The sequence below is a fragment of the Hipposideros armiger genome, unplaced genomic scaffold (assembly GCF_001890085.2).
Source record: "Hipposideros armiger isolate ML-2016 unplaced genomic scaffold, ASM189008v1 scaffold_39, whole genome shotgun sequence".
Classification (NCBI taxonomy): Eukaryota; Metazoa; Chordata; class Mammalia; order Chiroptera; family Hipposideridae; genus Hipposideros; species Hipposideros armiger.
The window spans coordinates 5,603,406-5,614,124 of NW_017731389.1; the positions used below are offsets into that span (position 1 = coordinate 5,603,406).

The following is a 10,719-nucleotide window of genomic DNA, read 5'->3' on the forward strand; positions in this document are numbered from 1 at the left end:
TTTTTTTTACATCTATTAATATCATGATTTTTATCATTTACTTTGTTAATGTGGCATATCACATGGATCAAGTTGCATATGTTGAACCATTCTTGCACTCCTGAAATGAACCCCACTTGATTGTGATCTTTTTAATGTATTACCATATTTGATTTGCTAGTATTTTGTTTAGGATTTTTACATCTATATTTGTTGCAGATATTGTCTCTAATTTTTTTTTAAGTGCTTCCTTCATTCTTAGTAATGTGTAATGTTACACTTCTACACTTGTGTAATCTTATACTATCATCAACAGTATAAAGTACATAAATGCTTCGAGCGTGGAAACCATGTCTGGTAAAGCCACTGCAAAATCGTCCTTAATAGTCTGCTTATAACAACATGAAATGGTTTATTTTGCATACCTAGTAGTTATTTTTACCTCAAAAAATTAAGGAATTATAGAAATTTTATATACACTTTACATAAATTAATAGATAAATAATAGATTTATCTCATAGCCATAGACTGTTAAACTTAACTATGTTTCTAGTCGGTGTAACCTTGTGATGAACTGCATTTATGAAAAGTAGATGTCCTTTTATTTACTATACAAATACCAAGACTAAGCCTTGCAGAATATTGTGGAATAGCTGTCCTAGTTCTGAGGTTCACAAATTCTAGTCCTTGGCCCTCTGACAGACTGGTTTCATCAGAATCTGTTGTCCTAGAGCTTTCCAGAATTTAGAAAAGTAAATTTAGTTATTAATGCTATCTATCTTTATGATTTATATACACACAAATGCAAATGCATATATACGTATATATGTAAAAATCAGCTCTTCATTTTTTAATATTCAAAATTCTATATCTTGTAAGTTACATCATAACAAATAATCATATCATAATTAATTTTCAAGATATTTCCATTAATTTATTTTCGTGATCTTGGTCAGAATGAACCTAAACTATTCCAGATAGAAGATCTATCTTATTCTTAGTCTGTCAGACTTTTTGGATGAGTTTTAGAACTTATTTCCTTTTTTACCTATAGAAATTTAAAAATACTTCTTCAGTATATACCCAGAGAAGTTTAGCTGAAAAAGTGTCCCTTGTTATTCAGTGTGTGGTACTGCTTTGTAAGTGAGGCTTCCCTATAGTAAAATTAAAATGCCTTTGATCATTTAAGTTACTGAATCTCAAGATTGCCCTACTTTAAGCTCTGTTCTAGTGAAATAATCTGCTAATAGCATTTTTCAGAGAGTTAGTATTCAGATTTATTTCTAGTGATGTTCACCTGTAGAAAAATCAGTAAAGCTCTCAAGGCTCAGATCATGCCCCATTTTTCTATTTACCTATTTTATTTAAAAGTACATGTGGCAAGCTGACAGATATATAACATCATATTCTTTCTTAAAAACTTTGCAGCTCTAAAGCAGGTTTTGTTGTTTATAACTTAGAGGGAATGATAGAAATGAAAATCTCAGATTTTTACTTTTCACTTAAAAAAAATTGAGGCCGGAGATCTAAAACACTAAACCAACTCTCAGTAGGCCTTAACCTAAGGATTATTAACTTAAGGCTAATAGTAATGTAACAGTTATTTGGTAATTCCAGTCATATAAAAAATGAAATTGGGGCCGGCCGAGTGGCGCATTGGTTAAGAGCTGGCTTGGGATGCCAGAGGGCCCCGGTTCGGATCCCANCCCTCCCTCCCTTTTTACCCCAAATTTGGATACTAAAGGTCTCTACTTAAATTCTTTCTACTTTCAGCTTCTGTTGATCTCAGAAATGGCTGATGATTGATGTGGAAAGCAGAAAGAAGCAAAACCTTCTGTTTTTCCATTTGGCTTCATAGCTCGGCAGGGGTTCCCCACGTGGCCCTTTCTTCTTTTTGGGAGGTTCAGAAATGAAGATGACAGCTAATGACAAGTAGACTTTCTAGATATGGTAGAAAGAGCTTGATGAATTTGGAACCCATAGTCTCATAATTTATACAAGCAATAATACTCATTAAAGAGATCTAAATAAGTCTTTCTTCAACTCCCTGAATGCCTTCTCCCTTGTCTTTCCTTTACAGGAACTAGTTATCTTTACTGTTAGTTATTTGTAGGTTTGACTTTTTTCACAATATTTCAGATGTTTACATTTTTCCTCCTTGAGACTGGGAAATTTTCTGTCTCTCAGAGTGTCGGGACTATATTCTAGCAGTGGAAAATTTGCTGTAGGAATTTTTTATGCTTAATACATTATAAAACAGTATAAGTACTATATTTAATTTATATTTAAGATAATTATATTTAATTATATATTTAAATAGAAAATATATTTTAAATAGATAAGCTTCCTTCATTTTTTTTATTAGGTTTTATCAATTGAGATGACATTGGCTGCTAACATTATATAAGTTCCCAGTTTATAACTCTATAACACATCATCTGTATATTGCTTACCACCCAAAGTTTAGTCTCCCTCTGTCACCATAAATTTGACCACCCTTTACCCTCTTCATCTCCCCTCACCCCTTCTCCCCTCTAGTAACCACCATACTGTTGTCTGTGTTTATGAGTTTGTTTTGTTTGTTCGTTTGTTGCTTTCTGTTTTATATCCCACATATCAGTGAAATCATATGGTTCTTGCCCCTTTCCATCTGATTTATTTCGCTTAGCATGACATTTGCAAGATCCATCCATGTTGTCGCAAATGGCAGGATTTTGTCTTTTCTTATGGCTGAGGAATATTCCATTGTATATATGTACCACATGTTTTTTATCAAGTTATCCCTCAAAGGACACTTAGGTTGTTTCTATGTCTTGGCTATCATGAATAATGCTGCAGTGAACATAGGAATACATATATCCTTATAAATAAATGTTTTCAATTTTTTCAGATACCCAGAAGAGGGATTAGATTGCTGGGTCGTTTGATAGTTCTTGTCCTAAGTTTTTGAGAAATCGCCGTACTGTTTTCCGTAGTGGCTGCATCAATTTGCATTCCCACCAACAGTGTATGAGGATTCCTTTTTCTCCGCAACCTCTCCAACACTTGTTATTTCTTGTCTTATTGATAATAGCCATTCAAATTGTGAGGTGGTATCTCATTGTGGTTTTGATTTGTATTGCCCTATTAGCTAGTGAAGTTGAACATTTTTTCATACATCTTTTGGCCATTTGTGTATCTTCTTGGGAAAAGTGTCTATCCTCTGCCCATTTTTTAATTGGGTCGTTTGTTTTTTTGTTGTTGAGTTGTATGAGTTCTTTATATATTTTGAATATTAGCTCTTTATCAGAGGTATTGTTTACAAATATCCTCTATTTGGTTAGCTGCCTATTTGTTTTGTTAATAGTTTCTTTTGCTATACAGAAGCTTTTTAGTTTGATATAGTTCCATTCATTTAATTTTGCTTTTACTTCCCTTGCCTTTGGGGTCAAATTCTTAAAATCCTCTCTGAGACCAAGGTCCGTAAGTTTAGTTGCTATGTTTTCTTCTATGTATTTAATTGTTTCAGGCCTTATATTTAGGTTTTTGATCCATGTTGAGTTAATTTTTGTGATTGGTGGCAAACAGCAGTCTAGTATCATACTTTTGCATATGGCTTTCCAGTTTTCACAACAGCATTTATTAAAGAGGCTTTCTTTTCTCCATTGTATGTTTTTGGCTCCTTTGTCAAAAATTAGTTGCCATATACATGTGGGTTTATTTCTGGGCTTTTAATTCTCTTTTATTGCTCTCTGTGTCTATTTTTCTGCCAATAACATACTGTTTTGATTATTGTAGCTTTGTAGTATAATTTGAAGTTAGGGAGTGTGATACCGCTGGCTTTGTTGTTTTTTCTTAGGCTTACTTTGGCTGTTCAGGGTCTTTTGTGGTTCCATACAAATTTGATGAATTTTTTTCTATATCTTTAAAAAATGCCATTGGGATTTTGATGGGGATTGCATTAAATCTATATATTGCTTTGGGTAATATGGCCATTTTAACTATGTTGATTCTTCTAATCCATCAACACTGAATGTCTTTCCATTTCTTTATGTCTTCTCCCATTTCTTTCAACAATGTCTTGTAGTTTTCAGTGTATAGATCCTTCATATACTTTATTTATTCCTAAGTATTTGATTCTTTTTGTTGCAATTGCAAATGGAATACTTCTAAAATTTCTTTTTCAGGGACCAGCCGAGTGACTCAGTTGGATGAGCGTGAGCTCTGAGCAACAGGGTTGCTGGTTCGATTTCCTCATGGGCCAGTAAGCTGCGCCTGAGCTGAGCTGCTGCTGAGCTGCCAACAGGCTGCCGGATGGCTCAGTGGTTAGAGCGTGCACACTTAGCAACAAGATTGCGGGTTCAACTCCCCCATGGGATAGTGGGCTATGACCACCTGCAACTAAGATTGAACATGGCACCTTGAGCTGAGCTGCCCTGAGCTGCTGATGGGCAGCCAGATGGTGNTGGGACTCGAACCGCTGTTGCTCAGAGCTCAAACTCTTGAGCGAGCTCTTAACCAACTGAGCCACTCAGCCGGCCCTTCATTTTTTTTCTTTATCTTTCATAGCCATGAAATACTTGGAGAGTATAGGTATATATGGCTTTTTAGAATATTCTTTAAATTAAGTTTGTCTGATTGTTCCTTATGATTGGATTCAGATTAATGCATTTTTGGTAAAATACTATGAGTTATGTTGTATTCTTGGACCATCATCTAAGACACAGAATGTCAGTTGGATTACTGGTAATGTAACTTTGATTACCTGGTTAAGTAGTGTCTACCAGATTTTCCACTGTCAAGTTTTCATTTTTGCTTTTGCAATTAAGTAATTTAGAGAAAATATTTTGAGACTGTTAAATATCCTGTTCTTCATCCAGTTTTCACCCAGTGTTAAAAGCATCCTTTGACAATATTTGGCCAACTCACTTATTGCTACGATAGTTGCAAAACGCTAATATTCTAGCTCTGTCATTCCTGTTATATTTGTTAGTTGGCATACTACTTTAAGAAATAGTTTCCCTTCTCTCTCTCTTTCCTCCCTCCCTCCCTTCTTGCCTTCTCTCCCCCATTCCTATCCCTCTTCTCCCTCCCTCCTACCTACCCTCCCTCTTTCCTACCCTCCTTCCTTCCTATCCTCCCTCTTTCCCATCCTCCCTCTCTTTCTCCCTGATAGATTTTTCAGACTTCAATGGTTGGACTTTAGCCATCATTGTTGCTGCTTATTTTGATGCTCATATTGTCCTAGATTTGTGCAATGAGAGCTTTTTCAAGTTGGCTCCTGTGTCTTTTAAACATTTCCCATTTTTCCTTTTAAAACATTTTTTACTTTCTGCCATAAAAAGATGTTTGATGTTCACCTTGTACTTTCCCTGTCCCATCCCTGAAATGATCCGTTTTTTTCTTCAAGGACCTGGTCCCTTCAGGGGTAAATGAAAAACCAAGATAAGGGCACTAGTATACACATTGTTCCTTGGGTGTGGTTGCTGTTTGTCCTTTTAGCAGATTGGACTAAAAAATACATAATTTTATATTCTTAAAAATTGGAGTTCATACTTATACCTATAATTTAAATCTAATACCACAGGGTTTTTCTTTGCTTTTCCTATTCTATATTTGTATCTCCTTTCTCATTGAGAATCCTGTATCCCGAAAGATAAATGTATTTACTCATTTTGAAATATTTAAATGAATCTCGCATTCTTAGAATAAAGTCCACATGGTTATTGATAAATTACCCGCTATATATTACTGGATTAGATTTACTAATGTTTCATTAAAGATTTTTGTGACTGTGTTCATTTGAGATAAGTATCTGTAATTTTCTTTTAAGCCTTTGTTGAAGTTTTTAAAAATCAAGAGTATCCTGGCTTCATAAAATATGTGGGGAAATGTTTCCTACTTTTCTAATCATAGTTGGTAAGATTGGTATTATTTTTTTCTGTAAATTTTTGATAGAATTTGCTANCTATTTCCAAAAAGGAGTTAAGTATGGATGAAAAAGGGGTTCTATGGAAAATAACCTCACAAGGTGATCTGATCATAAATTCCTAACTGGGCAGATCATGGTAGGTAGTCATGCCCTAGGCATATAATTTCTTTTGTAACAGGTTTGTTTTTTTTTTGCCTTAACCAAGCCCTGTCCATGTTTTTGTGCATCTAGGATTAACACATCTCTGAAATAATCACCTTCAAGAGAGCACATAATCTTGTTAACTATCTTGTAATCCAATCCTCCCCCTGCCCTTCTCCCACCTTCATGTCATTTTCCTTAATTTCAAATGCATAAAAGAAACTGCAAACTGCCATTCTGCAGAACATTTGAGATCTTGCTTCCTGGCGATTGTCGTTAGTTTGGGCTCAGATTCTTATAAAAATTCTCTACAGGTTTGGACATTTCTTACATTGACATTGGCTTTGTTAAATTAAAAATTAAAAACATGGGACCAATCAATAGCATAAAGGTACTTGAACAGAAAAATAGATCTTGTTATAGTTAAGGGACAAGAATGTTATATATTCTGATAACAGTTATATTTTATGTTCTTCACTGAAATCATATTTCATCAAAGTACACTGAAATCTTTTTCTTTAATTGTAAAAGTAACACTTGATCTTTTATATAAAAAATTCAGACAGTAAAACAGTATAGTAGTGCTTGCTCTTCTGCCTACTCTCCCTTTCCCAGGGGCAATAGCTAGTAACTATTTTGGGTGTATCCTTTCAGACCTTTGTTTCTGGGCACATACATAAAAACATAACACAATTCTAATTTTTCATACAAACATATCAGCAACTTTTTGTTTCTATATATATTATGTAGTATATATTTTTGTATTTACGCTATACTTCATTTTTAAAAAAAAACTTGTATTTTATAGTGTGGATGTATCAAAATGTATTCCCCTAGTGGTGGATTTTTAGANGGGCAGTGTCACTGGCCCTCATATGTGGGATCCGAACCGGGGCCCTCTGGCGTCCCAAGCCAGTTCTTAACCATCGCGCCACTCGGCTGGCCCGGGGGCTTGATTTTGAGGTTGTTCTTTTCCTCATTTCTTTGTTTTCCTTTGACTCATTGACTATGTGTCAAGTTTCATTAATAGGGAATCATGGTATCTCCCTGTGCTCATCCTCATGTAATACTAAATCGATGGTTCCCTTGGATGTTTAGATTTCTCCTGTACTTCAATTGTATGGGGAAAAAAAAACAAATTAATGGAGGCTCTTTTTTCTCCCTCTTTCCTCTCCCCTCCTCTCCTCTCTTCTTCCCTCCTCTCCTCTCTTCTTCCTTCTCCCTCCCCCCACTTCCTTTTTTTTTCTTTCTTGTCTTTTAGTCCCGAATGTATGTGTGTATGTGTTTCTGATTCAGATCAACATGTTGCTTAAATTATTTCACAAGTCATTATGATCACTTTTGATTTGTACAGATTTCCATTGTGTAATGTAAGATACTTAGATTTCAATTAACTTTGCTACTGATTACTGTTTAATTTAGAGCAGATCATTATTTTTCAGTAAAGTGACATTGAAAGATTAAACAAAGGTTGCTGAGGATGGTGTTAGATTAGATATCTAGATAATTAAAATATTCAGTTTTAAAAGACTCTAGAAAGGGCAGAATAACAACAAACACCATCATTATTTTGAAAAGTAGAGTATATAGAAAAAAGTTGGAAAAGAGAAGAAATAATTAAAAGTAACATTTTATAGTTTAGATTACTAGCACATGATTTAAAAATCAAGGACTTGGTAGCAATCAGGAACCTTTTTGGTCGTCTGTACTAAATAACCTTAAGGAACATCTGTGCTAATATAGAGAGCAGTGACTTTGAAATCAAAAGAGTTGGCTTCTACCTTGGTTATTTCCAAATTTTGTGAACTTGCCTAACTCGTTAACCTTTTGAGCTCTACTTTTTCTTCTATAAATTGAAAATAATACCCCATAGAGTTGTGAAGATGCAGCTATGTTATGTGAGAATGCTTTGCAAATTCTAATGCTCTTATTTGAATATAACTGGAAATATTGGTGTTACTGAGATGAGAACACGAGGTGAGAAAATGAGAGGAGAAAATGGAAATAGAATGGGGGTAGAAAGGTCTGGGAATTAAAAATATACACATGTATAGACTTGTTCAGTAATACCTAGAGTTGCCTCAGGATTTCCATTCTTTTCCTGCTTTGTTAGCTCTGGAAGAAGTTGGACAAATCTGTTGCACCATTGCAGATTGTTTAGCTTTGACTTTGCTAGAGAGTTCATGCAATCATCTTCTGTTTTTATCCTTTTGATTACAAATGAAACAAATACAGGATGGGAAAGTTTTATACATGTTTACTCCACAAGATCATAAAAATAAATGGAGTTGACCCTTGAACAATGTGGGGATTAAGGGTGCCGACCGTCCCCATTGCTCCCACACAGTCAAAAATCTGTGTGTAACATTTGACTGTCCAAGAACTTAACTACTGTTTCCTCTTAACCAGAAACCTTACTAATAAAATGAACAGTAGATAATACATATTTTGTATGTTATATGTATTATATATACTGTATTCTTACAACAAAGTAACCTAGACAAAAGAAAATGTTATTAACAAAATCATAAGGAAGAGAAAATGTATTTACAGTGTTTATTGAAAAAAATCCACGTATAAGTGGACTGATGTATACAGTTCAAACCCCTGTTGTTCAAGGGTCTACTATATTTTCTCAAATTTTAGAATACTGTGGTTTGTAATACTTTCTTTTACATAGTATTAAATTAATGACAANAATTAAATTCTGGACATCATGTGTAGGACTGAAGCAACTTAGGCAAACAGTATTTATGCCTTAAATTAATACACCTCTTCTGCTATACTATTTGTATTCTGGTGCTTTGCATAAAATAAGCACTAAAATATGTTGGTTGAATGTTAAGATTTCTGAAATAAATAAAAAGAAACCTTTAAATTTATAAAATGGTTTATCTGTAACTTCAGGGACAAATATAAATCTATCCTAAGACTCAAGCTACACTATTATTAAAGTATTAAAAAAAATCTGATTTTTGTTCTGTAGGTATATTGCAACATCCAGATGGCACAGTTTTGAAACAGTTACAGCCACCTCCAAGGGGTCCAAGAGAGCTAGAATTCTATAATATGGTAAGTGAGGTAAGATTTGTTTTCTTGTATTGAAAGTGTTTTCAGTTGTCTGATAACTCAGTAAGAAATACATTTTACAGCGTTTTTGAAAGTATGTATAATGTGTGTGACTGAAACAAAAGCTTCATTGAAATACAGTGCTGATCTTTACTGATGTAGCCTCGTATTTTCTATTCTGATTCACTAAATTGATTTTAATTAATGGACTGTGACCTACATTTTGAAAAACACATAACTCAAAGACGATTTGTATTTCTCAGAAATGCTGAGTTTAAATAGGGGTTTTTACTACAGGATTTTTTTAGAGCCTAGTGCAGATGTGCACTGTGAATCTCCAAAGCAGGGGGGAAAAGATAAGACTTAACATCTAGTTAACCATATAACTAGGAACATTCTTCATTAAATTCACAGTATTTTGCAACCACCACCTCTATCTAGTTACAAACATTTTTATCACCCCAAAAGAAAACCTTGTAACCCTTAAGGCATAATGCCCTATTCTCCCTCCCCCCATCCCTGGCAACTGCTAATCTGCTCATTTTAACGCTTTTAGTTTCCTTTTTATTTTAGGTTCCTGTGAATTTTCTTTTTTTCCTTTGGAGCTCAGCTATGCGTTTAAAAAAAATATTACATTTTATCTTACATTTCTAGGTAGAAAGGTTTTTAGGTTATTTTGTCTGGTATGTTGTAGTAAATGCCAGTTCTACTTAAAAATATATATATATTTAAAAAGAAGAGAAAGTTTACTTCTGCTCTTTGAGTTCTTTTATATTTTTCACTTATAAATGTATCATGAACTTTTTTTAGGTCAGTACATAGAGATAGATATGGTTCCTCCATCTTGTTACATCATCATGAACACTGCCCTCACTGTCACTGTGCCAGGTACACCCTGCTCTTAATTACCTTGCCCTGGAAGTGACTACTATCACTTCTGCTCACATTTCAACAGGGGAGGCTGCGAAATGCAATGTATCACATGTATATTTGGTGAGTGTCTGCCACACTTGAGTTTATTTTGTAGAATTGCATTGTTTGTAACTACTTGACATGAATATGTTTTCACATATATAATAAGAATTCTAATACTAAGATGTAATAAGCAGTTTATACCAGTGAACTTTAATGGTTTTGGATAACTAGGTACACCATCTTTGAAAAAGTTAATTAAATGTCTTACAGGTTTTTAAAATATTTTCTTTCTCTCTTCTTCAAGGAAAAAGATTAAGAATCTAGTTCCAGATATCTGGGCATTTGTAGTATTTTCTAGAATTATTACTTATTATAATTATAAGTCAAGGAATTAAATGAGCAATAATTAGACTTAAATTGAGCTAAAGGATAATTTTTTAAAAAAAGGTAAAATCACAACTCCCTTACAGATTTAAATTAAGTATGTGTTAAAGATTTTGTTAAACTCATTATTTAATGAGATTTATGAGGATGTTAAAACTGGTTCAAAAGATAAGTCGAAGAAGCACAAATTTATATGGAATGAAGTGAAACTGAAATGAATTTACACATGGATACTAAACTATCCCCTTCCGTGGGGGTGGAGGGAAGTCAGTTGAACCCTCCCTGGCCAGAGCCTATTAGCATTTATATAGACAAGAATT

General features: G+C 34.0%; 1 protein-coding gene across 1 annotated transcript in view; it reads left to right on the plus strand.

Moving 5' to 3' along the window:
• IPMK (inositol polyphosphate multikinase) overlaps nucleotides 1-10,719 on the plus strand; it is a 39,686-nt gene that overhangs the window by 9,487 nt on the left and 19,480 nt on the right. The window contains exons 2-3 of the mRNA XM_019638374.1: nucleotides 9,018-9,107; nucleotides 9,911-9,988. Of these exons, the coding sequence (XP_019493919.1) occupies nucleotides 9,018-9,107; nucleotides 9,911-9,988 (168 nt within the window). The remainder of the gene's footprint in view (nucleotides 1-9,017; nucleotides 9,108-9,910; nucleotides 9,989-10,719) is intronic.